At 58.0% G+C, this 27,210-nt stretch overlaps 1 protein-coding gene across 3 annotated transcripts in view; it reads left to right on the top strand.

The window, feature by feature from the left end:
* The window catches only part of CAPZB (capping actin protein of muscle Z-line subunit beta), a 139,223-nt gene that overhangs the window by 74,372 nt on the left and 37,641 nt on the right, over positions 1-27,210 (top strand). For all 3 annotated transcript variants that reach the window (XM_020899226.2, XM_020899227.2, XM_020899225.2), the window contains exon 3: positions 25,466-25,587. In XM_020899226.2, coding sequence (XP_020754885.1) covers positions 25,466-25,587 — 122 coding nt within the window. The remainder of the gene's footprint in view (positions 1-25,465; positions 25,588-27,210) is intronic.

Here is a 27,210-nt window from a genome sequence, read left to right as displayed (position 1 = left end):
ATCCATCAAGTGTCAGGAGCCCTGATGGAAGGGCCTCGTTGTTAATGCGTCTCCCCCGTTACGCGTTTCGTTTCACAGCCGCTCTGTGAAGCAGGCGGGAGGGGACCGCCTTTTACAGACGAAACTGAGAGCGTCCCAGCGCCCTGAGCCCCGGGCCTGAGCCGTGGCCACGGGGACGGCAGAGTCAGGCCCCGCTGTTGATTCCAGTGTGTTGTCCATTGAACTACTGCCTTTAACAAGGAAAACAGGATCATTTGTGACATGTCCTGCTAAGGCCAGATCGTCTGCCTCAGTGAAACTGTGAAAGATACTTGTGATGGGGGTGGGTAGTCACCACGGAACTTGTAAGGACCTCAGGAAAAAAAAAGACCGTCAGAATCTATCTTCTGCTGCAAAGGACCTGCAGGCTTGGATGAGCAAGGAAACTGCTGCCCTATTCTGCCTGGGCTGGCTGCGGGGCCGCTGTGTCCACAGTACACACACACACACACAGACACACACACACATAGATAGACAAACGACACGAGGAAACTGCTGCCCTATTCTGCCTGGGCTGGCTGCGGGGCCGCTGTGTCCACAGTACACACACACACACACACATACGACACACACACACATAGACAGACACACGACACGAGGAAACTGCTGCCCCATTCTGCCTGGGCTGGCTGCGGGGCCCACTGTACCAAGGTGGACGCTTCTATAGGAGATGCCCTCATCACAGCACACACGTAGCTGCGCTAAGGTGCACACTTTCTTAGACGCCCCTACCTCAGCACAGATACACAGACACACACACAGATAGACCCACACACGCAGCTGTGCTAAGGTGAGCACTTCTTAGGAGATGCCCCCACCTGAACACACACAGACACACACACACACACACACAGATACACACACACACACACAGATACACACACAGCTGCACCAAGGTGGACACTTCTTAGGAAACGCCCCCCACCCCAACACAGACAGATACACACACAGCATTGTGTGCATTGTAGACAGAGCGCTCCTTAAAAAGGCATGCTGCCCAAACCCAAATAGTATGATCCTGTTCTTTCAGTTACTAAAACAAATCTAAAATTTTTAGGAAAAGCAAATTCTTGCCCTGCAGGAACTAAAGGGACAGGTCAGTAAAGTGACTGCTTTTAAATCGAAGGTACCAAAGTCAGCGTCCACACTGGCATAAAGCGCTTCGAGTGTAAATGACACCAGGGGACGGCAGGGCAAGATCCCACTGCTGACAGGGGTACCGCATGGCCCCCCCGGAGCGGGCGCCCCTCGATGCAGGTGGGCCGTGTGCACGCGGGCCGGCAGCAAGGCCAGAGCAGAGGCGGTTCAGAGCTCAGCACAGGCCCCGGGATGTGGGGACTTGGGGTGTGTTACGAGCAATAGTCGTGCTTCACTGCGAGAAACAAATTGATAGTTTGATAAAACTGCTGAAACAGCTAATCGTTTTGAAGGACAACAAGCTAAACATCTCTTACACAGCGCGTCCTACGCCCTCCTGATGGACCTAGGAACAAATATTAAATGAACATGAGAGGACCGGGGGGAAACAGCAGTGATCCTTGATGTTGGGAGTGGGGGGGAAGGCCTTCACCAGGCATGGAAGCTCATGCCAGTGTGACCGGCTTGAAATGTGCAAATTTAATTTTAAAGTTCAAACAAAGTGAAGTAAAAAGGCAGAGAACAGGCTCAAAGATAGCTTGTAGCTTCTGGCAGAGAATGTATCTCCTTAGCTCTGCAGAAAGCCTCTTCTGAGGTTGCTGCAGTCCTCCGTCCCCACCTGGGGGAAGCGGCAGCAGGGCTGCGGCAGCCTGTCCGAGGTCGGCGGGTGGTGACGGAGGCGCCCGGGCGGTGAGCGCAGGCAGCCCGGGGTCCTGCAGTGCCGCACCCTGTCGCCCCCGGCAGTGAGAACGTGCGGACACCGAAACGGGCCTCACCTGCAGACAGAGGAGCCGAGCCGGCCGGCCAGACGGTCCCCGCGTCACCGAGCCCTCTTCTGCTCGGGGCGCCATGGCTTCCCCGTCCCAGCTTCCGTGGGGTTGCTCAGCGCCCTTTGGTGTTGAGTCTCCTGAGGAACAAACACAACAAGCCACTGGAGAAACATGGCAAACTCTTAATTACCTTCTGGAAGCGTCTCCACATCGCCACGTTTAAAGGTTCTGAGATGATGCTGCAGCTGAAGCTCCAATGCTTTGACCACCTGATGCGAAGAGCTGACGCATTGGAAAGGCATTCTTTCCTGATGCTGGGAAGGACTGAGGACGGGAGGAGAAGAGGGCGGCAGGGGATGAGATGGTTAGATAGCGTGACTGACTCAATGGACATGAATCTGAGCAAACTCCAGGAGATATTGAAGGACAGAGGAGCCTGGCGTGCTTCAGTCCATGGGGTTGCAAAGAGTTGGACACCACTTAGGAACTGAACAACAAAAACAATTATGTATCCATTTTTTCCTCAAGATTGTGATTAAATTTTTTAATGAAACATTCTCTTTCATATCTTTAAAAAATAAAAAAATAAGGTTCTGAGAAGTCCTACAGTGGGAGAAGGAAAAGCCCGTTCTCCTTTAGCCCACCATTTCTCTAACTTACTGTCCATGCACCCCCCTGTGGAGAACACGGGTTTCCTGGAAAGGTTCATAACATACACTTAGTCGCTCAGTCATGTCCCACTCTCTGCGACCCCGTGGGCTGTAGCCCGCCAGGCTCCTCTGTCCATAGGATTCTCCAGGCAAGAACACTGGAGTGGGTTGCCATCCCCTTCTCCAGTATGGGAGATGGCCTGGATTCTAGATCCTTTGGGGCAGCGGCCCTGCGTGTGATGTGTGAAGCTTTCACAAGCATGTGGTGCAGCCTCATGGCTCTCCTTGTCGTTGAATTGGTTCGGTAGGAGGGAGACAGCGTGGCGGCCGTGGGGCAAGCCCTGTTGGCCATCCGGAGGCCTGCGCTGTGCCTTCGGGGGCCGCCAGCTCGCCCTGTGACCCGCAGGGGTCTCTGGCTCCCCCTCTGAAGCAGCAGCTGGCTGGTCTCAGGCTGAGCACCTGGGCTCCGTTGCCCGGAACTGAAAGAACATCCCTGTGGACACCCTTCAGTTGATGCCACTGCTTTCAGGGCCCCCCTCTGCCGGCAGAAGAGGCACCGACGTCCCTCAGCTCTGTGCATCTGTAGCCTGCCCCGCCCCGAAGCGTGGCTCTGGAGAGAGGCGAGGGACATTCGCTGGCCGCCCGCCATCCGGCAGAGCCAGGCTGGCCAGACCTGGGGCCCGCCTCGGCCGCCTTCCAGCTCTGAGACCGCAGGCAGCTTCCTTCACCCCCCAGAGCTGCTTCCAGGATCCTAGGTGGCAGTAAGAGCCTGCATTCCTGGGGCCGTCGTGAGGACCTGGGAGTCTCCATGAAGCGCTGACATGTGCAAGAAAGGCAGGTGCTTGAGAAGTATCACTGAGGCTTTTACTTCCTTCACTGACTCCCTTGGACCCACTTGCTGACCTCCGCATTCCGCCTGCCTGGGGGCTGCGCACTCACGTTCCAAGCAACCTGCCTGGCTGTTTTCACAGGTGGAGACGGTCCGGACCTTGACCTTCAGGGTGCGGGGGTGTTCCGAGCCAGCACCCTTGGTTGGTCTTGCCTGGAAGGGAGGAGGTGCAGTGGCCCCTGCCCCCACCCTCCCCAGGCTCCCATGTTGGGGTCCCTGCACAGAAAGCTGGGAAACGCCGCTGCCCACACCTCCAAGGCCCGTGGAGTAGGCCAGGGTCAGACCCTGGCTGAGTGGTTTCATGACTGGTAACAGTGTTTGTCGTTCTGCAGAGGTGGGGTAATCTGAGAGCAGGCTTGCTTCTCCCTGGTCGGGGGCGGGGGTCCCTGGATGGTCGGGTTTCTCCCGCGCCCCTTGCTCACTGCTCTGGCAGCCGTTCTCCTCCTGGCTCCAGTTCCCGGGACGCATAGCTGCCCCTGGTTGGTCACTGTCGGAGTCCTCTGGAAGCCTGGGGACGGGAACCCTCAGCAGTAGTCGGGTTGTCCAACAAGGCAGAGAGGGTTTTAAGGTTGATCTCAGCATCCAAGGAGGATCCCGGTCATTTGACCCTGTGGTCTTTGCTCCAGGGGTGCCGCCCAGGAACCTACCTATAGTAGTATCTGACCCCCGGGGCAGGCCGGCTGTGAGTGCTGAGCCTCAGGATCCCTTTGTGTTCCAGCATCCTGCTTTCTCCCCCCTTTCATTCCCTTCGCTCTCGCAGCTCATCAGGACTGCTTGTCTCTTGCCCCTGGCTTGAACCCCTGTCTGGCCTTTCTCTGCCTCGTCCCTGCGGCCGATGTGACCCCGGGCACCTACTCTCCAGCCTGAGACCCCCCAGTCCCACCCCGAGGGCCTTTGGCAGGCAGCCAGCAGTGGTCCTCTGCTGTGTGGCTGGAGGCCCCTCGGAGCCCTCCCTGAGGCTGCTGCTCGCACTGGGGGGCTCTTTCAGCCTCTCACTGACTCCTGCCTGTTCACACCCCCCACGCCTGCATCATCAGCCAAGGAGTGGCGTTTAGGGGGTGGGCTGGAAACAGCGCCCGTTTATTTTGCACTTTTCTTAGAGACAGGTTATTTAGTGGTTCCCTTCCCTCTGCACCCCACCCACACCCCTGTTTGCCAGGTTAAAGTATCCTTTTTTTGCATATACTTGGAGGTCAGGGTTCTGTAAAATTCTCGGTTAGATGTTTTTAGGGCAGCTCCTGGTGTGAGCAGTGGGGTGTGAGTCAGTTGAGCGCTGTGCACTCTGAAGGCCCAGCCACACTCCGCTCTCGTCTCCGTCACAGCTTAGCGGCGTGTCCTCAGAGTTTTGAGTTCCCCGTCTAGGAGACAGTCTGACGACACGGATCTTGAGAACTGGAGATGGCTGGAGATGGCGAGTGGAAAGCTCTAGTGCAGTGCCTGGCCTCGAGGGCCTGAGTGAGGTTCTGAGGTCCCCCTGGCTGGTGTAATTGTGATGTGGTCAAGTGCAAGCAAATAAACACCACGCCGCTCTTCTGGCTTTAGTCGATAACCGTCAGATGCCAGAGGCGGCTCAGGATGCCTTTCCCGTTGGCCACACAGCCAGTCTTCTCTAGCCCCGTTTTCAGTCAGTTCAGTGGCTTAGTCTTGTCCGACTCTTTGCGACCCCATGAACCACAGCACGCCAGCCTCCTTGTCCATCACCAACTCCCAGAATTTACTCAAACTCAGGTCCATTGAGTTGGTGATGCCATCCAAGCATCTCATCTCATCTCATCCTCTGCTGTCCCCTTCTCCTCCCACCTTCAAAAGACCAGCATCAGGGTCTTTTCAGATGAGTCAGTTGTTCGCATCAGGTGGCCAAAGCATTGCAGTTTCAGCTTCAGCATCAGTCCTTCCAATGAATATTCAGGTCTTATATCCTTTAGAATGGACTGGCTGCATCTCGTTGCAGTCCAAGGGACTCTCAAGAGTCTTCTCCAATACAAAAAAGAAAGCTGAGCACTAAAGGGTTGATGCCTTTGAACTGTGGCGTTGGAACAGACTGTTGAGAGCCCCGTTTTACAAATGAAGAAACTGGAAGCTTTGCTGAGCTGGTCGGAGCCTTACGGCAGATCAGCAAGCAGCAGGGTCAGACGCCCCTCCCCACCTGCTCTGCCCCACAGCTCCCCCGAGCAGCCTTCTCTTGTCAGCGCAGGTCACCAGCAGACGTGGACTGAACGCAGATACCGTCGTGGTCGTTAGCACCAGCAGGATGCTGGGCAGTCTTCACAGAATGTGGCTTTCACCTTCCCTTGTTGAGAGGGCGTCCAATTCGGGCTTCCGTAGTTCTAAGCCGAGATGCTGTCGGACGCGCAGCTGTCCGTGGTAACGTGCACGTGTTCCCCACATCCAGGCCGCGGCTGCGCCCCCACACTGCCCGGCCTTTCTGTTGGGGGACGGCAGGTGGGGGGCTTCCTCGCGCTCGCAAGGAGTCGTCAGAGCTTCAGAGACAGCACAGGGCTGAGCGGCGACCGCGCCCTCCTCTCTTTGTGGGTCAGTGGCCCTCATCAGGCCGGACACTTCTCATTCATTAGTCGAACGGCTTGTGGCAGCCCCTTCGCCACATCTGTTGCTGGCTCCTGGGCCCGTCGTGCCCACAATTAAGGTTCATTAGAGACCCCGTCAGTCACAGTGTGCGCAGGGCCTGCCCGTGAGAGGCCTCACGAAGGGGCCATCCAGACTGCCCACCCCCGCCCACGGTCCCCAACCAGACCCCGGGTGTTTGGGGGACAGGAGGGGGGGTGTGAGCGGCTCTTCTGAGACTCCAGACTCCGGGGTCTCGTGGGCCTCTTCCCTTCTGTGCCCTTCAATCTACGGGCAGAGTGGAATTTACAGATGGTGGTGGTAGGAGTTACGTCTGACAGCAGGCCACTCGAGAGGAGGGGTTCGAAGCTGAATACAGAAGAGATTATCGTCAGTCTCCGCGTCCCCTCTTTGTGGAATGTACAGGCACCCTCAATTACTAGCGACTGGAAGCTAAGGTAACACTCTGGGTTTGGAACAGAACGCTTCAGGAGATTGACCCCGGGCTGGAAACGCTCATCCTCCACACAAGTGGGTCTTTCTTCACACTTCACACGAGTGTCTGTCTGAGTGTGTGGACGATGGCTGGGAGCAGGGGTGTGGCCCAGGCCCCCAGCGGTGCCCGCCTGCCGTGGCCTTCCCAGCGTCTTCCTGCCTGTTCACTGGAGCTTCCCCTTCTCAGCCCCACGTGTCGGGGAAGCCGCGTCTCCAGGTTGCCTCATGTGGCAGGGCTTGGCCGAGAGCTCTTACGGTCGATGGTGTACTGGGAACTTGTGGTGTTAGCACCGGGGACCCTCAGGCTTGGAAGCGCCCGTGGGATGGAGCTGTGCTCACCTGTGTCCCCAGACCCTGCGCGGTGCCCGGCCACCCCATTGGTACTAAATAACCGGTTAATGCGTGTGTGCATGCGTGCACGAAATCGCTTCAGTCGTGTCTGAGTCTCTGTGACCCCCAGGACTGTAGCCTGCCAGGCTCCTCTGTCCATGGGATTCTCCAGGCGAGAATACTGGAGTGGGTTGCCATGCCCTCCTCCAGAGGATCTTCCCAACCCAGGGAGCCAACCTGTGATTCTTAAGTCTCCTGCGTCGGCACGTGTGTTCTTCCCCAGCAGTGCCCCCGGGGAAGCCCTGACGAGCTGGTGGTCTCACCCAGCCCCGAGCTCTGCGAGGGGCGGGGCGCCAACGCTGCATCGTCCAGAGTCAGGACCTGCAGGGAGACCGCGGTGCCTCGTGAAGCTGACAAACTCGGGAGACCGCAGCCCCTCATCCTCAGGGCTGGTGGCCCCAGCTGCTGGCAGTCCGTAGGCAGGCGGAAGTCCCTGCGAGTCTCAGGGTCTGGAGCCTGACTCAGCGGCCTCCGGGCGTGCCCTGCGCGTCTGGGTGATCTCAGAGAGGCGGCTCGAGTTCTCGTGCCTCGGCTTCCCCGTGTGTCCCAGGAGGAGAAGGACGCTGGCCCTGAGCTGCCGTGACCACAGGGAAGGCCCCACGGCCTCGAGGACAGGCGGAGCGCGGAGGAGCGGGCAGTCCAGCCCCAGGGCCCCGTGAGCTCCTGGCTCTGCCCGGGACTGTCCAGCGTCCTTCTTAGGAGGGGGAGGCCTGCGTCACCAGGTTCTGAGAGATGGCGCCTTCTGCCGGCAGGAGGGGGGAAGCTCGCTTAGGACAGTGGGGTAGGCAGGTGTGTGACCGTGCGGCGCCCAGGGGCAGGGCAGGCCCCAGCAACGCTGGGCGCAGCTCAGAGCCCTCGGAGGCCAGTGGAGACAGGGTCCACGAGCCCAGAGCAGCCACTTTGAAGAAGCACCGCCGCCTCCAGCCAGCCTGCCGGCTGCAGGGGCGTCTGTCCCCGCGTGGAGCAGTCCGGTGAAGCTCTCTTGTGCCGCCCCCAGGCTCAGCGGTGACTCTGCCGGCCTCAGCCGCTCTGTGGCCGTGGTCCGCCATGTGCGGCCCTTCTGACCCCTGCCTGTCAGCAGGGCTGAGCCCAGACGGCAGTCCGAGAACGCGTGACCGGGCTCCGCCCACCCCTCCTGCCTGCCCCAGGCCCCCTGCTCCAGGGTCTCCCACAGGCCCCGTGCCCTGCCTCGCGCGTCTTTGTCCACACTGTCCCCTCACTGGGAGCACACCTTCAGGCCCAGCCTGGTGTTGCTGCCGCCCTCCGCTGGCCTCCCTCCCCCAGCCACGGAGCTCACCTGTGCTCTCGGCTCTCTGATGAGGGGGAGTGTGTCCACCTTCGTGTCCCCAGGGTGGGCGCGTGATGGGCACCCGGGGAAGGCTTGTGAGGGCTGGAGCCGAAGCCCTGGGGTCAGCAATGGAGCAGTGAGCTCTGTGTCCTTAAAGAGCTTGTGCTCATGGGGGGAACACTGCAACGGGGAGAGCAAGGCAGAGTTCTGTGCAAGCGCCACCCCGGGGCACCAGGCCCCCCCCTGGGTGAGTGGGTTTCAGGGAAAGCCCCTCAGAGTAGGTGACGCCTGGGTGGTGGCCCAGTGGGGCGGCAGGAAGGCAGCCGGCCAGCCAGGGCAGGGGCCACGCATTTCCGCCCCAGGTACAGCCCCTGAGCATGGGCCCTGGCTCAGGCCTGGTGGCTCCCCGCCAGCACGCGTGTGACGGCTGCGCACACCAGCTTCGCCGAGCGCCAGCTGCCGGTTGCTGCTCAGACTTTCTCAGTGGAGGAGGGAAGAGCTAACGATCAGTTGACGCTGTGTGATTTTTTTAAGATTGGAGCCAGGAAATGGGCCCTTTTCTAAGGTAACTCCACGTGTCCGTCTGCGTCTGCCCACATCATGCCTTTCTGGGAAGCATGGCCTTGCTGGCCCTTCTGAGACCGTGTGCTTTCCGGAGCTGCCAGCGCCCCCTGCCTCTGACCTGTCTGACCCGCAGCAGCCCGGGACGTCCTGAATCCTGCCAGTCTGGTGCCCTGTCGAGGGCCTCCTTCGCAGCTCTTCTCAGTAAGAGCTGCTGCCCCCAAGGGCCCCCAGAGTCAACTTTTGACTTTCCATCTTTTGCTGAACTCTTGGCTTCCTGCCTTCGTGACCCTTCACTTAAGGTTTGGTCGCTCTTCTCACACCTGCTGGGTGCCCTCACACAAGGCATCCTCCCCAGCAGAGTTGAGTTCCCGGTGGCCCAGCGCCACCTGCATTGTCCTCATGTCCCGGAAGGAGAGGGTTAGCATGGGCGTTGGCTCTTTGGGGAGAGCCACCACTTTGATCCGGCCCCTCGGGAGTCCAGGGTTCCCTCTGATGGAGCAGGGGATCCTGTTTTCCCATGTTACTGCATATCATCTGCCCGTGTGCAGATATGTAAGTCCACTGGAAATAATTGTGAGAGTGCTGTGTAATACACACAAAGGAAAAACACAGTTCCTAGATCTGGGGTGGGTGTAGGGGGGGTGGTTTTCCCTTGACTTCTGTTTTTGCCTTAAGTCTCCCTGACAGAAAAGCTTTCGTGCGTGCTGTCTGTGGGAGGCACCCTTAGGAAGGAGAAGGTCCAGCCTGTCTTGTCCCAGACCCGGGAGTCCTCTGCGGTTGCTTTAAGGACCCCTGGACCCCTGAAAGGCGGCCAGGGACCGGACCACGTGCCTTCTCCTCCGTGAGAGTGTCCAGCAGATTCGAACTTGTCGACTACCCCACGCTGTGCACATTCTTCCCATTCCGGAGACCCGGGGATCTGCCCAGCGCCCCGCAGGCTCTGCAGACCTTTCCCTAATTAAAGGGCCTCCTGGCTGCGTGCGTAGCTCTTCTGCCTCACACCTCTGCCCTCTGGTGTTTGTGTTAAAATTCCTTCTTTCCAGATTGTTTGCCCCACTCAGCAAGTCTCCTTGAAAGCCCCCACTTTCTTTTGGGGGAAGGTTTTTTCTTTTTTCTTTCTGGCGTTTATTCTGCCTCTGTGCAGGAAATTTCAGTCTCTCTGGAATTGTGTGCGCAGACACCCTGGGCTGGTTTTGTTGCGGTCGTTAAGTCTGGGTGTCACCGGCGCGGGCAGATGGCAGCCGCGGTTGCTGGTGGCCGCCCTCCTGTAACTTCTGGGCGAGGGGCTGCTGTATTTTCTGGGTAAAATCACCCCGAGAGCCGCATCCTCAGGCACTTCTGTTCAGTGCAAGCCGTCACGCAGGGTCAGGGACAGATGTCGGAAGGGTCTGGCCTCAGTAGGGGCTGGGGTGTCGGCAGGAGGCTGTGCTCTCCACTGTCTCTCAGCTGGCCCCGGAGGCCTGAGTCATCACAGACGCCTGAAGACCCCTGCCATGGCCTTGCCCTGATAGAAGTTTCTGGTCGGAGTCTGTCTGGCTCTAAGAGCGTCTCGGGAACTGTGTGGCAGGCACCCTGTTGCCAGGGGCCCTGGTGGAGCAGGGCTTTGTGCTCAGAGCACTTCATGAAGAAGGCTGAGGAGTCTGGGTCAGACCCCGCCCGCGGTGGATGGGAGACGTGGTGCAGGTGAGTTGGAGGGAGATGCCGGGACCAGCAGAGGCGGAGCGTGTCTCCTTTTCTGCTGGCCGTCAGGAGGCCTGGTGCCGGCTGCAGGCCCTGGAGCCGGGGAGCCGGGATCGCCCCTTAGGGCGCGTCTGGCTGGGGAGGCAGAGTCACACCGTTGCGGAGAGCAGGGCCTGCCCAGCCTGGCGTCCCCGCCTTTGAAGCTGGCCAGGGACTGGGTCCTGCAGGACCTGAGATCAGTGAGGGGGCTCTCCTTCACGTCCTGGATGCTGGCCTGTCCTTGGGGAGCAGGAAAGGCCGGGCATCCAGTCAGGGAGTAGGACTGGGGTGGGGGCTCTGGGGAAACCACCCCTAGGAGAGGGAAGGGGGGTGAGAGAACTTTCCTGAGAACTTTAAGTTTGAGCCGGAGTTCAGAGAAGTGTGTCCTGCAGTCACCGGCTTTTTCTTCCTTCCCCTGTTGTGGGTCAGTCCCACGGCGTACCTCGGAGACAGGCCCAGAGCTTAGCTTTGGTAGTGTGGGGTCTCACTCAGGACCTTGCTCAGTAGACATTTTGTTTTGAGGGAAAATGTCAAACATTCTTTTTTTTTTTTTAATAATGTCACAACTTTTTTTCTTATAAAGTGAAAGTGAAGTCGCTCAGTTGTGTCCGACTCTGCGACCCCGTGGACTGTAGCCTGCCAGGCTCCTTCGTCCATGGGATTTTCTCGGCAAGAGTGGTGGAGTGGCTTGCCATTTCCTTCTCCAGATCTTCCCGACCCAGGGATTGAACCCGGGTCTCCCATGTTGTAGGCAGGCACTGTACCACCCGAGCCACATATCCTGACTGGTCATAGAGAGGGTACGTCAGTAAACCTAAGGCTCGTCCTGTGAAATTTTGTAGGATCTTAACACGGAGGTGACACTTACTCGTCATCTAATCTAGTGGTTTTTTCCAGACATTTTAAAAGCTAGTGGAGTCCTCCTTTCAAACTCATTCTTTTGCCGAACTGGAATGAAACAGATGGAGGTGGGCCCAGACTTCCTCACTTCCTCTTAACCACCCGGAGTCCCCACGTCTCCAGCAGCACCCCGCCCCCCACCGAGTGCCTCTTCTCTGCCTTGGAGGATCACAGTCCCACCTTGTTCAGTTTGGGTCCATTTTCGAGATGAGGAGACTGAGGACCAGGGCAGCTGCGGCTCATCTGGTGATCCAGCCCCACTTCTCTCAGTCCCGCCCCAGCCTCCAGGCCGGGCGGTGCGTCCCTGCACATGCTGCGTTGATCTGTTGTGATGTTGGAGAGCGCTGGGTTGTAAGCAGCTGGGAAGATGCTCACGTGAAGAGAAGGTGAGCCTGCTGCCCAAGGGTGATGCCTCATGCCTGCGGGTCACTTTTTCACTAACCTGAGCCTAGGTCACGTAGCATCCCTGCTGGAAACCCCAGGTGGTGCTTTTGTATTTTCACTGAACTTACAGTTCCCTGGGTATTCCTGTGCTGTCTGCCTGGAATATTCTCTCGATTGACTCTTAAAAAAAAATAGAGATATAATTGTGATTATGTAGGTATAACCCATGTACTATAACCGCCCCCCCCCCAAAGTGTGCAGGGGTTTTTCCGCATCTTCAAAGAGTCGTGTGACCCTCCGTGGCCGACACTCCACGCCGCACTCCTCCGGCCAGGTGGGCAGTCCCACCGGCTTCTCTGTGACCCACTCCCCATCTGCGGGCTTCAGTTTACATCCAGGCGGAGGCGTCAGCCCCTCGAGACCTCTTGCCCAGCCTCGCCCGCGCCTCCCACCCCAGAGACGCTCTGGGCGATGCCCCTCGTGTGCGTAGCACCAGTCCCCCTCTTCCAGGGCACAGAGCGCCTCACCTGTGCCCTACACTCCCCTCTGAGACTTTGAGCCCGGGGACACTGCGTTTCACCTCTCATGCGCTTAGGCAGATTGTAACTGGCGGATTGGAGTTTACTTCCTAACGAGCCAAAGTGGAGAGACAGAGGCGCCCTTGATCCGGGCAGACGCGGCCAGCAGGGCACACGTGTGTTGCTGCCGAATGGAGCTGTTTCCCCAGTAGGAAGAGTCACGGCTTCCCTTTGTGCGCGGTCATTTTCTCTGAGTGACTCAGTGAAATGAAAACAAAACCTTGCTGAGACATCCATCCCATGGAAGGAGTCCACTGTGAGACGTTGTGGCCAGCCAGCCCGGATGATTTTTGTGCTAAGGGAGGGGGGAGAAAAGCCACCAGCTTTTCTGGGTGTATGTCCTGTAACGTGACGCACCAGTGCGGGCCCTCACTGCCTCTCAAACATGCGCGTGCGCACACACGTGGCATCGGCAGCGTCGCTGGGTCCTGATGGACTGATGCACTGTCCGGGTTGTTCAGAAGTCGATGGTCACTAGAGTTTGGAAGGAATGTGTGGTGGGCATAGCCAGGACCGTGGCGTGTGACTCAGTGGTCGCATGGCTCTGAGGCTCAGCCTCTTCCTGGCCGCCCTGCAGGGCTCTGAGGGGCCCTGGGCTGGGAGCGATGGGTTTCCTTGAGTTCCCACTCTGCCGCCTCCAAACTGTACGACTGCAGCCTCTGTGCATGCCTCTGTAAGCAATGAGAATTTGGCATGAACTGGTTCGAACAGGGTTGCCATGATAAAACGAAGGATGTATGCATTCTGTGCTTAGGAGAGGGTCCCGTGCATAGCAGGCACTTAAAAAAAAAGTTTGTTGTTGGGATCTTCGCTTTAATACTGATGACATTAAAACAGTAAACTAAAACAGAGGGATCTTCTGTCCTGCCCATGAAATCACACTGTCTTTGCAAAAAGACCATCTTGTAAATGAGTTGTTTTCATGTATTTTTACCTGGTCTTTTTCCCAGAAAGTTCAGAGGTGATTTGTGAGAACGCAGCCAGCGCCATAATAATGCTTTCTCACCCTCAGCCTGAGAAAGCAGGGCCGCGGGCCGCCTGGGAAGAGCTTTCCACTCTGTCTCGGGAGCCTTCCCTGCTCAGCGCAGGCTGTGGGCGCAGCTCCTGGGGGCACCTGCGTGGCGTGGGGGGCGCAGGGCGGTTGGCAACCCCCGGGAAGGGGGTGCAGAAGCTTGATCTGCGCCCGACTCGGGACACCCTCGGTCACGGTGACGTGGCGCCTCCCCAGGTCATGGCCCTCCCCATGTCTGTCTAGACCAGCCAGGCCCTGGTCGAGCTCGGGACGTCTGGGGGAGCTTCCCACTGGGACAGACGCGGGCCTCAGAAGGTCAGAACTTGAGGACTTCCCTGGTGGTCCAGCGGCTGAGACCCCGAGCTCCCCGTGCACGGCGGCCGGGTTTGATCCCTGGTCAGGAAGCTGGATGCCACGTGCCGCCACTGAAGAGCCCGCGTGTCCGAGCTTAAGATCCTGCGTGTTGCAGCAGCAGAAACGGTCCTACACGCCGCAGCAAAGACGGGAGACCCGCAGGCCGCGTTGAAGACCCCGCACAGCCAAACAGAGAGAAAGAGGGGCCGCGCTCCCCCAGAGTGGTCCTGCTTCTGCACAGTTGAGAACAGTCCCACTGACTGGACGTTTAGGAAGCTCTGCCAGGGTCCCACTTGGCCCGGGGCCGTGCAGACCTCCCTGGCCTGAGGAGAGAGCCCCCCACCTTGAATCTGAGGCCCCAGGCCGGGTCTGGTCCAGGCGTCAGGGGCATGGTCCACAGACCATGGGTAACAGGATCGCTGTTGCCGAGAAAGCCTTGGGCACGTGTGCAAGGGCGTCTTGGAGGAGAACCCGGGCTCTCCAGGTGGCACTGGGGGGGAAGGTGATCCAGGCCGAGAGATGGGCTGGGGGGCAGCTGGGGGGCTCGTGGGCGGGGCTGTGGCAGGAGGCTGGGCCCGGGCTGGGTGGGGGGCGCCTCCGCCCGCTGCCCCCAGGGCTGAAGCGGTGCCCGCCCCTTGCGCTGCAGGTGGCTGCAGCCGCTGCCTGCAGCCCTCAGGACGCAGTCCAGGTAACTTTGGACACAGTGAGTCTCCACCTCTGACTTCTTGAAGGTGCTTGTGTATCGCACCCAATCCCTGGGTGCCAGCTCCTCATTAGAGGAGCAGGCAGCTTGGGAAAACCCCGGCCCCCTGTGTGCACAGGTGATGAGGTCACTGCTGGCCAGGGAATGGCGGATTTAATTAGGCGTCGAGCACCTGGTCCGCCCCCTTCAGGAAGCGTGGGGTTACACGTGGACAACAGGAGCTGTGTGTGCCCTTGGGTGACCCACGTGTCCTGATTTTGATTTCTCCTTGCAGTCTGTCTTCTCTCTGTTCTGACCCTTCTTTAGAAAAACGCTTCTGGCCTCTCAGTCCAGGCTGCGAGCTTCCAGGAGGCCGAGCCTTGGGGGATGAGTGGCTGAAACCCAGCCCAGGAAGTCTGCCTTTGTTTATTATTTATCTCGGGGTTGGTTTGGGCACCTGCCTAAGAGAAGAACCACGGGCTTGTTGTTTCCTGAGAAAGCTGTGTCGTTAATGGCATTTGAAAAATGGATCTCTGAGCAGAGTAAGACGTGTTCATTGAAACCGATTCCGTAACATTGGCAGCTGCACGTGTGTTAGACCCTCGGTGCCAGAACCTGGAGGGCAGTGCATGCTGGTCCAGAGTGTGTGCCAGGGCCCAGATCCAGGGGGCGCAGCTCACACATGTTATAATGTTGCCAAAATCAGGAAGTTGCTTCTTACACTCATCATGTGCAATTCATGTTTTCCTTCAAAGTGGTAGTGTTGTTTAATCAGTAAGTCATGTCCGACTCTTTTGTGACTCCATGGACTGTAACCTGCCAGACTCCTCTGTCCATGGGATTTCCCAGGCCGAGGTACTGGAGTATGTTGCCATTTCCTCCTCCAGAGGGTCTTCCCAACCCAGAGATTGAACCCGCACCTCCTGCATAGCAGGCACATTCTTTACTGCTGAGCCTCCTGGGAAACCCTCCTTAAAAGCGTACTCCCAGAGTGTGCAGTCTGCAGATGAAGAGCACAGTCTGAACTTGCACTTAAAGAGCACTGCCCTCCGAGTCCTTCGACGGCTTCACTGGGGAACAGTCAGGACCTGAGACTCGAGGAGGGCTGGCAGCCCTGGGGGTCGGGCCGTGGTGTGTTCGGTGGTCCCGACCCACGATGCAGGCAGGGGGGGGACCAGGGGCCGTGCAGACCCCAGGTCCTCACCAGCTCTCTGCCCTCCGGAGCCCCCCTGGAGGGGTGCTAGGGGCGGCAGCCCCTCGCCGTGTCCGCCCGTCGGGGCTTGGGCTCTGGCGCCCCTGGGTTGGAGCCTGGGATTCACAGCCCTGTCCCCCACCTCCCGCCACTGGCTGGCTGTGTGAGCGGCCCTGCACTCCGGTCTCCCCCCCCACAGTGGGTGTGGAGTCCTGGGGGGCCCAGCCTTGCCCCAGAGGAGGCAGTCGAGGGCATTCCCATCCCATGGTGACAGGGTTGAGGCCTCCTGGGGTGAGCAGGGGCCCTGGGTGTCCCCTGCTCCCTCAGCAGACCCTCCCCGCGGACTTACAGGGAGGGATGCGGGCCCCCCGTGGGGGGCAGAGGCGCGTTCACTTGGAAACTCGGCTTCCGGGGCCCAGAGTACTCTGGCAACAGAGCTGTGCCGGGCGGTCGCGGGAGGCCTTGTGTCCTCCATCCTGAGGAGGGGGTTGGGCGGGGTGTCTCTTACCTCCCATGGGCTCTGGAGGCCGGCTGGGCCCGCTTTCACAGACGGGTCCTCGAGTGCATCCTTAAACCTGGAAGGCTGGTGCAGGGGGGCGCTTTATAAAATAGTGCAAGGGCTGGCGTCACACTGAAAGGGGCCCACAGGCTCCGCTCCCCCGGCCGAGGCCCCGCAGCGGCCCCCAGACGCGGGTCTCCTCCGCATCCTTGCCGGGCCCCGTGCTGGCTCCCCTATCCCGTCACAGTGCCTCCCCGCTCCTTCTCTCCTGGTCCCCATCCTGCCTCCCAGGTCACTGAGCCCTGCAGTCTGCCTCCCGTCACGGCCCTTGGCCCTCCGAGGTGGTGGGGTGGCAAGGGTGGGTCCTCCTGCCCTGCCTGTTTCCAGCGGCTGGAGCGCACTTTGCACGAGTGGGGCTGCATCGTCCGTCTCGTCTGCCTCTGAATCCACAGCACCTCACACGTGCCTGGTACTCAAGGTCATAGAGGCAGGCGCTGCAGCCCCCCAGATCCGAGGTTCAGGAAGGGTGCACTCCGCCAGGAAGTGCAGACCAAGGGTTTGAACTTGGCTCTGATCTGGGGACTGGTGTTTTTCAGAATGCCACCCCATAGGCTGGATTTCTGACCCAGGCATGTGTGTCGCTAAAAACACTCATTTTCTTATTTTTATTAGGGAGAATCAGGGGAAGTTTGGGGCCCTGGAAAGATTAAAAAGGAACAGGTTGTAAGCAGAGACCTCTGCCGGCCGCGGGCAGGGAGCCCCGGCACCTCAGCCTGCTGCGCTCTGCCCAGCCGTGATTTCGGCTGCATTCCCCATCTGAGCATGCGACCAGCGAGCGGGGTCTGTTTTCGATTCTTATCTCTCTGGTGGCGGGCTCTCAGCCAGCAGGCAGATCAAAAGACAGAATGTGTTCATTTGGCCCTATTTAAAAAAAAAAAACAAAAAGCTGAGGTATGGGGCGCCATGAATTAGGTTATCCATGGAGTTGAACTGGCCTGGCTTTTGTGCTTTTTTTTTTTTTTTTTTTAAGGGTTCATCTCGAGTTTCTCTTTCTGGTTGAGCAGTTTTTTTTCAACATTAATAACTAATGGAGAAGGGGAAGAGACAAAGTGGAACCATATGGCGGCCCGAACACAAGCCTCGCTCGTGGCCGGAAGCTTCTGATTTGTATCTCTTCATGTGATCAGCTGTTGGGCTTGATAGTGGGAAAGTGTGCCGTCCGGGGCCACAGCAGGAGAGGATGTGATTCCTGTTGTTGTTTTTTTTTAACCCAGCTGCATCTCACATGTCGTTTCTTAGACACTGGCTGGGAGCTGTGTGACTTGGGGCAAGGGGCTTCTCCAAGGCCCTTCTTTGGAAGAGGGACCGTGGCCGAGTCGGTGTGCAGGGCTGTTGGGAGGGTTCGAGGAGGCGATGCAGGCAGTTTGCAGAGTTCACAGCGCCCGGCGGGCCCCGCCAGCGGTCGGCAGTTCCCGCCTCCTCCTCTCGACTCCTCTCATTCTCTGGCGTCCCCTGTGCTGGCCTCTCTCCTGCCTTCCACCTTCTGGGTTTTTTCCTGCCACCTCCCCATGTCTCCCCGTCTCTGCTGTGGCCCGTGGGCACCCATGAGCCGGATGGGGGTGGGTACCGGTGGTGGAGGGCACAGTGGTTCCCGCTCTCACCCGAGTGGCCACAGAGGGGTCGGTGGCGGTAGAGAAGCGGATGGAGACCTGAACCTGACCGCCAGGAGGAGGGCAGGAAGGCTGTCTGGGCCCAGGCAGCGTTGTTTATTATTCCACGTCACTTGGAATTAGGCTTCAGTCCCCCCAACAGCTTGGATTGGTCTGACACCTTTGTGTTTTCTGGACATTGCTTGCAAAGGCCGTTAAGCGGATCGGATGGGCAGCCTGGACAGAAACCACCCGCCCTCGGGTGGACGACACCAACCTCGCGTTCTCACCAGAGGCCTGCCTCGGGCCCTGAGGCTGCAGAAGACACTCATCCCGAAGGGATCTCCCGGCTTTGTGTGGACCTGGCCTTGCGTTTAAATTGCTTGCAAGCTCGTGATCCCTGAGACTTAATGTGATTTCTTCCACGTTGTAAGCATCTGACAAGAGGAGGAGGCGGGGTGGGGTTGGGATGAGTGCAGGGAGAGACTCATTAACTGATTGACTGGATTTCACAGATAAACCGCTTCATTCTGCTTCTGTCCTGTGACCTCAGATCGCAGGACTGACACCCACTTCTGCGAACATGCCGAACACGCACCCACCAGTGTGTGCGTCGCTGGCCCGGGTCTGGGGGACCAGCCTCTGGGGGGACCGACTCGGGGCTCAGTGAAGAACGCTAAGTGCAGGGGAAGGAGTAACCTGCTCACCAAGGCCGGTGTCAGGACCGCCGTCCCCAGAGCTCTTGGGGTTCAGTTGGCATCCATGTCACTGCAGGAATTCCAGAGAATTTGGCATCATGATGAAGTTGGGAGTTTCAGCTGATCCGTGCAGGATGGTAGGATCAGTATTGGAGGATCAGTATAATTAGACATACTTATGATGAAGTTGAAGTGAAGTTGCTTAGTCGTGTCTGACTCTCCGCAACCCCGTGAATGTAGCCTACCAGCTCCTCCGTCCATGGGATTTTCCAGGCAAGAGTACTGGAGTGGGTTGCCATTCCCTTCTCTAGGAGATCTTCCCAACCCAGGGATCGAACCCGGGTCTCCCGCATAGTGGGCAGATGCTTTACCGTCTGAGCCCCCAGGGAAGCCAGACAATCTTATACTGAAACATCATTCATTCTGTTTCTGAAATAAAAATGTAACCGACCAGTGCGCTACCTTATCCAGCAGCGGGGATAAGTGGAAGAACGCATGCTCAGGCTTCTGTGTCCCGGAACAGCGTGTAGGGCAGGGTGGTGGTTTGCGAGGGTGCAGGCGGAAGTGGAGGGTGGGGAGAAGGGGGACTAGGACGCATTGCCATGCCGGGTCATGACTGCTGCGCCCTGGGGCAGCCACGCTTGTACAGGGGTTGGAGACTCCCCCTTCCCTGGGACAACAGTAAGGTTATTCTTACGGAATCTTATCTTTGATCAGAGAAACAGGACTGGTGGAGGGAAGTCAGATACAAGGATGTGGCCCAAGTTGAGAGTCTATCCAGGAGGCAGAATTTTTGGTACCAGCAGGGGTAGAGGATCATGGCCAAGTCAGCCGTCACTCACAGGGCGCCCTAAGTGTGTCTGTGCTCCGCTGTGGCTCTGTGAGTTGCAGTTCAGACGTGCGTTTTCCTGAGGCAACGTAGTTCCCAGTCATAGGTTCTGAGCAGTCCAGGCGCAGACCTTCCAGGGGGCCGGATCTGGGTGCATAGGTATGGTCTCCGTGGCTCTGCTGTGCTCAGGAACGCAGGGAGGGGGTCTCCGGATGCCTGCTGCACCCCCAGCCCGGCTGCCCTGGCTGAGAGAAGGCGGGCCATCCGCCACTTCCCGTGGCCCAGGAGCACTCTTCACCGCATACAGCAGCGGCCGAGGCCCTCCAGTTGCCCGTGGCGGGTGCTGGCAGCGTGGAAATCAGCCCTGGCTGACCGTGTGGATGGAGGAGCCCTGTGACAGAGGAATAGGAAAGGAGGTGGGGCAGGCAGCAGGAACGGCTGTTGCTGACAGCCAGTCCCACGGATCAGCCCCCCGCCCTGTTGCTTTAATCCGCTTTGTTCTTCGAAGGACTGGGTTACAAAGTGGGGTGGCTTGGGGCGGTCCTACGCCTTTATGCCGACCTAGAAAGTACCCAGATCTGCCTGGGCAGGCGGGGAAGATTGGATCCCACTTTGCAGAAAACTGGCTGCCTCATATTTTTTGCTTTAACCAGGCCAGAAACATTTAAAGAAGAGGAGGAGGGAGGAGGTCATTGGGTTGTGAACCTTTAAAACAAAACCCATTCTCATAAAATTCCAGACATTTTAACACCCCCTGCCCCCCAGCAAAAGTAGAAGGCATTCTCAAATGAAGGGTGAATACGTTTGCCCATACGAACAACTTGTCGTCGTTTTGATGAGTCTTTCTTTCCCTGAATTGTCTGCACTGAAGCCGGGAGGCTCCCCCCACAGCGCAGTAGCTATCTGTGTCTGATGCGGCTCCCTTGCTGTTTGCCGGACGAACCACCTTGGGCCCAGCCCCGGCCTGCGTGCCAGGAGCGCGAACCCGGGTCTCGGTTCTCAGTCTCCTGTGGCTGTCCTCCATGGGGTCCTGTGTTAACGCACATACACCCAGAACTTCCACTGAGACCCCCGCGCACACACAGACACACACTCACCCAGGACACACACACCTAGGACTTCCACTGAGACTCCTGCACACACACAGACACACACTCACCCAGGACACACACACCTAGGACTTCCACTGAGACTCCCGCACACACATAGACAAACACTCACCCAGGACACACACACCTAGGACTTCCACTGAGACTCCCGCTCACACACAGACACACACTCACCCAGGACACAGACACCTAGGACTTCCACTGAGACTCCCGCACACACATAGACAAACACTCACCCAGGACACACACACCTAGGACTTCCACTGAGACTCCCGCTCACACACAGACACACACTCACCCGGGACACAGACACCTAGGACTTCCACTGAGACTCCCGCACACACATAGACAAACACTCACCCAGGACACAGACACCTAGGACTTCCACTGAGACTCCCGCTCACACACACACACACACTCACCCAGGACACAGACACCTAGGACTTCCACTGAGACTCCCGCACACACACACACAGACACACACACACCTAGGACTTCCACTGAGACTCCCACACACACACACAGACACACACATACACACACCTAGGACTTCCACTGAGACTCCCGCGCACACACACACAGACACACACTCACCCAGGACACACACACTTAGGACTTCCACTGAGACTCCCGCAGACACACACACATACACGCACACACCCAGGACACACACACCTAGGACTTCCACTGAGACTCCCGCTCACACACAGACACACACTCACCCAGGACACACCTAGGACTTCAACTGAGACTCCCGCACACACACACAGACACACACTCACCCAGGACACACACACCTAGGACTTCCACTGAGACTCCCGCTCACACACAGACACACACTCACCCAGGACACACACACCTAGGACTTCCACTGAGACCCCCGTGCACACACACAGACACACACTCACCCAGGACACACACACCTAGGACTTCCACTGAGACTCCCGCAGACACACACACATACACGCACACACCCAGGACACACACACCTAGGACTTCCACTGAGACTCCCGCAGACACACACAGATACACGCACACACCCAGGACACACACACCTAGGACTTCCACTGAGACTCCCGCTCACACACAGACACACACTCACCCAGGACACACACACCTAGGACTTCCACTGAGACTCCCGCACACACACACAGACACACACTCACCCAGGACACACACACCTAGGACTTCCACTGAGACTCCTGCACACACACAGACACACACTCACCCAGGACACACACACCTAGGACTTCCACTGAGACTCCCGCACACACACACAGACACACACTCACCCAGGACACACACACCTAGGACTTCCACTGAGACTCCCGCTCACACACAGACACACACTCACCCAGGACACACACACCTAGGACTTCCACTGAGACTCCCGCTCACACACAGACACACACTCACCCAGGACACACACACCTAGGACTTCCACTGAGACTCCCGCAGACACACACACATACACGCACACACCCAGGACACACACACCTAGGACTTCCACTGAGACTCCCGCACACACTCACACAGACACACACACAGACACGCACACACACACACGTGTAGACTTCCCCCCTTCTCCCCACCCCCTGCCATGTTTCAGGGGCTTGTGTGTGTCAGTCATTCCCTGTCCCGGGGACCGAGGATTCTGTGGTGAACAGGATCAAAGTCCTTGCCCTGGAAAAACTTTACATTCTGGGGAGAGAGTAAAAAATCAGTGTTAAAACAAAAACAAAACAAAAATGGTTTCAGTGTTAGTATAAGTGCTTGGAAGAAATTACTGAAATATCTTTGTTCCACAGATTAGCCTCTTGGGATAGTACTGCAGTCAAGCCTGTTTTATACCAAATCCCATCATCTTGGGAGCATCCTGTGTTGGAGACGGAGCTGCCCGCGGCAGGGCTCGGGGGAGCCGGCAGTGGGGCTCTGGGCAGAGCTGGCTTTCAGCAGAGCTGGCTCTCAGCGGTGCCTTTCCCCCCAGCGCCTGGGGCAGTACAGTACGTTCAGGTGTGACCTAGGCTGGAGCTACTGCTGCCCAGGCTGGAGCTGATGGCTGAGAACAGCAGGCAGGGACATCAGTACATCGGTTCCTGACGAGCACACTTGCCCTCCACTGGGCGCTGTGCTGAGTCCCGAGTGAAGGTGTCACCCCCAGCTGGGTCGGTTGTTCTTTTCCCCACTCTGCAGGTGGTAAAGAAGTCCAGTAAGTTGCCCCAGGCCAAGAGGCCAGTGAGGAGTAGAGTGAGGAAGTGTGACTTCAGAGTCTGTTCGCTCAGTCTGTACTATAATCCAGGGTATATCAGGCCAGTAGCGTCCTGGCCCAACAGGTAAGCCAAGGTTCCAGCCCAGCAGAACAGTGATGCTGGGGAGAGGCTGTCACAAGCTCGGCAGGCATGTAGGTGCCTGGGGCCGTCTCAAGTGGCCAGCGACTGGAAAGCAAGGCCACTTCAAATCCCAGATGCCCTGGGCGGAGGCTTCTGAAATCTTCCTTGCCTTGATTTGGACTTTTCTAGGTGAGAGACTCTGTGGCCTTCCATAGCTGAGCAGGGTGGGCTCACTGCTCAGCCGGGTGTACCTTGGGCGTCCTGACTCCTGTTAAGTCGCTCAGTTGTGTCCTACTTTAGACTCTGTGGCCTTCCATAGCTGAGCAGGGTGGGCTCACTGCTCAGCCGGGTGTACCTTGGGCGTCCTGACTCCTGTTAAGTCGCTCAGTTGTGTCCTACTCTTTGCGCCCCCGTGGACTGTAGCACACCAGGCCCCTCTGTCTTCCACTGTCCCCTGGAGTTTCCTCAGACTCATGTCCATTGAGTAGTTGATGCCATCTAACCATCTCATCCTGTCATCCCCTTCTCCTCCTGTCCTCAATCTTTGCCAGCATTGGGGTCTTTTCCAGTGAGTCGGCTCTTTCCATCAGGTGGCCAAAGTATTGGAGCTTCAGCATCAGTCCTTCCAATGAATATTCAGGGTGGATTTCCTCTAGAATGGACCGGTTTGACCTCCTTGCAGTCCAAGGGACTCTCAAGAGTCTTCTCCAACACCACAGTTCAAAAGCATCAGTTCTTCAACACTCAGGCTTCTTTATGGTACAGCTGTCACATCTATGGGCTTCCCTAGTAGATCAGCAGGTAAAGAATCCACCGGTAATGCAGGAGACCCCAGTTCTGTCCCTGGGTTGGGAAGATCCCCTGGAGAAGGGAAAGGCTACCCACTCCAGTGTTCTGGCCTGGAGAATTCATGAACTACATAGTCCTTGGGGTCGCAAAGAGTCGGACATGACTGAGCGACTTTTACTTTCACATCTGTACCTAACTTCCGGAAAAACCACAGCTTTGACTGATGGACCTTGGTTGACAACGTGATGTCTCTGTTTTTAATACACTATCTAGGTTTGTCAGAGTTTCCTTCCAAGGCACAAGCGTCTTTTAATTTCGTCACTGCAGTCACTGCTTCAGTGATTTTAGAGCCCAAGAAAATAAAATCTGCCCCTGCTTCCACTTCCTCCCCTTCTGCTTGCCATGAAGTGAGGGGACTGGATGCCGTGATCTTAGTTTTTTAATGTTGACTTCCTCCTTCCTTGTCGCTGTGTATTAAACCAGGGTTCCAGTCAGAGGGGGAGACTTCTCCCCCTGCTGTTTTCTCCTTGTGTGGGCCTTGGGTGAACTCACAACTGTGGGATGGGAGTAATGCATCACGACTTCACAAGACGGTGTGAGCTTCCAGCAGGCAGCACAGCGCCTGTGAAGAGCGCGGCGTAGAGCACGATGCGTGGCCGACATCTGGTGTTGTCGGCACTGAAACGAGCTGAGGTCAGCCCCAGTTTTGTGTGTCTTTCTCGGGGAGAGTCAAGCACTCGGTGGGTTTTGCTTCCAGAAGGAATTCTGAAACAAGCGGTCGTATAAGGGGGTTAATGGGGGGTGTGTGTGTGTGTGTCTAGGGTGCTGCCCAGTGTTTTGCTCACACAGAACAGCCGTGAGTCGTGGGCATGGTCGCCGTCTCCAGGGTGTGCCAGACAGTGCCTTCTGGGCTGAGTTCGGAAGCACCCCGCAGTCAGCAGAGGTGCCTCAAGAAGCCTGTGGAGGCTGGTGGTCTCCGAGGTGGCGGTGACCCCTGTCCGTGTGTCTCTGGTCGCGGCGAGGGTCTTCCGGGGCCCCCAGGGACTGCCGTGGCTGTCAGCCACGTGATCTAACTTTTCCATGTGGAAGGGTTGTTGGTGCCGTTGGCAGCCGACTTGTCTGGTTAACGATACCGTGGGGCCTCTGTTAACACAGGCCCATGAAGCGCATAAGTCAGCACGTTGAAAATATAGTGTGGAAGTGACTGAAACCTGGAGGAGTCCATTCCTGAGAACGCAGCCCTCCCTGCCTGGAATATTTTGATGGAAGTTGATGTTTGAGTTGGGAGGAAGAGGCCAGAGGCCTGGTTCCTAGCAGAGCTCTGCGTCCAGTTTAGCAGCGTTTGCCCTGGGATTCCGGGCGCCCCCCTCAGTGAGGGGTCCCGGGGGGTCAGCCTGAGCACAGGAGCTGGGGCTTGGCGCTGTGGGAAGCTGGCGGGACGCTACCTTGCTGCGGGTAGGGCTGATGCTGCTCGCCGACCTGGTAATGCTTGGCTGGGGGCCTGGCAAGAATTGGCAGCTCCACCCGGCGCGGGAGCCTGCAGAGAGCCCGGCACGGACAGGCTCTTCTTCCCCCGCGTTCCCCGGTTCCCGTGTGTGTGCAGCTTCCCATCTTCTCAGGACCCCAGCGTGCGCTCTGCCTCCCAGAGAGCGGTCCCCGGCATACGCGCACCCCCACGTGCTGGGCCCCCCTAGCGGCCCCGCCACTAAAGCTGCGGGCAGTTCGGAGGGAGGCCGTGTGGGAACTCATGCTCCATGTGATCCGGAACAGGTTTCTTCACAGCAGGACGCAGTTGGTATCAGACACATGCGGAAAAGAAAGGAACGGGCCCCTGATTCTGGCAGGGTCCCAAGGCCAGATGCTGAATATGCTGACCATGGCCGGCTGCGATGCCGCTTGCCAGCCGGGGCTCAACGCGTGGTCCTAACCCCTCTGCCTTCTCCTCTCTTTCTGCCAGGTCCCCAGCCTATGTGAAGACCTCCTGTCTTCCGTTGACCAGCCTCTGAAAATCGCCAGAGACAAGGTGGTGGGAAAAGATTACCTCTTGTGTGACTACAACAGAGATGGGGACTCCTATAGGTGAGCTCGCGCCCCGGGAGCGCCGCAGGCGTGCCAGGCCCGCCTGGCCGCTAACTGCTGCTGCTCGCGGCTCAGGGGCCGCTGGCTTTGACAGCTGAAGGCCCATCAGCCTCCTGCCTCCTGTTCTGTCCGTCCTTCCGTCCATCCTGCCGTCCAGCCTCGACCAGTCGATGTTTGTGGAGCGCCTCTAGTGCGCATTGGAGGTGCAGCAGTGAAGAGGGGGCCTCTGTCCTGGTGGGGCTCACAGTCTAACGGGAGAGAGATGCTGTTAAAAAACAACGAGCTGCTTCATTAAACATCACATCGAATCCTGCAAAGGAGAAGGTCCAGGGTGTGCGCATGACAGGGATCCCACGTGCAGGGAGGGCCTGTGTGCTTAAGGGCGTGTGAATGAAGCTTGTCAGACAGACATGGGGCCCTCCCTTTGTCTCACCATCACCCTCTCCAGAGCTGTGCATGACTGAGTCAGTGTTCATGCCTGCCCCCAGGTGAGCACGAGGCTAGAGCAAGGGACACACTGGGATCTGGTCACTTTGTGACTTGATTCCTGCAGCCAGGGCCAGTCTTATTGAGGGCAGCATAGAGAAGGCCAAAGTTGACTCCAGGATGACTTCCTGAAGGGGGGGATGTCTGAGCTAGGTTTTTAAAGATGCCTAGAAGTTCTTAAATATTAAAAAAAAAGGTGAAAGTGAAAGTCGCTTAGTTGTGTCCAGCTGTTTGCAACCCCATGGACTATACAGTTCATGGAATTCTCCAGGCTAGAACACTGGAGTGGGTAGCCTTTCCCTTCGCCAGGGGATCTTCCCAACCCAGGGATCGAACCCAGGTCTCCCGCACTGCAGGCAGATTCTTTATCATCTGAGCTACCGGGGAAGCCCGAGACTCCTGGAGAGGGCAGCCTGTCCCGCCTCCAGGGATCTCGCTGACCCAGGAACCGAACCGGGGTCTCCCGCACTGCAGGCGGATTCTTCACCAGCTGAGCCACCAGGGAAGCCCTGATAAGGATGGAGTGGGGGAAAGATGGGAAAACCTTAAACCCGCCCAGTATTCCCAGGATGGCTGGCGACAGTCAGTGCCTTGGAGAATGGTGGAGGAACGCAGTCGGCTTAGGTTTATGCAGAGGCCACAGAGCCTGGGCTAAGTCTCGTTGCCTTGGCCTCGTGCTCTCTGGGGGCCGGGTGGGCCCTCAGACGTAAAAAGCAGGAGAAAACCGCGGGGGGAGCCGGCACGGGCTCTGGGGCAGCACCGCCTGCGGGAGCAGCTGGGCCCTCTGCGGGTCAGCCTCTGGGCCCTGGTTCTCTCGAGTGTCAGGTGGAGGGTGCAGGGTCACTCTCCTCACAGGGCGCTCAGCAGCTCGTCTCAGGGAGCAGGCCCTGAGGCGCTCTTCTGTGCAGCCTGTGTGTCCTGCTGAGGAATCCAGAGAGTAGGCAGATGCGGAAACCGTGGAGATTGTTGAAGAGTGGACAAGGATAGGGAGAGGCGGAAGGGGGCGGCAGGCCCGGCTGGGACAGGCTGGCCAAGGCTGACGTGAGCCTTCAGGACGAGAAGGGTCCCTCCCGCGCAAGTCTGGGGGCAGGGCATCCCGCGTGAAGGCCCCAGGTGGGACGCGGTGTCCAGTGAGCC

The sequence above is a fragment of the Odocoileus virginianus genome, chromosome 30, assembly GCF_023699985.2.
Source record: "Odocoileus virginianus isolate 20LAN1187 ecotype Illinois chromosome 30, Ovbor_1.2, whole genome shotgun sequence".
NCBI lineage: Eukaryota > Metazoa > Chordata > Mammalia > Artiodactyla > Cervidae > Odocoileus > Odocoileus virginianus.
Note: the sequence above shows the minus strand (reverse complement) of the source record. Positions and strands in the feature narration are given on the sequence as shown.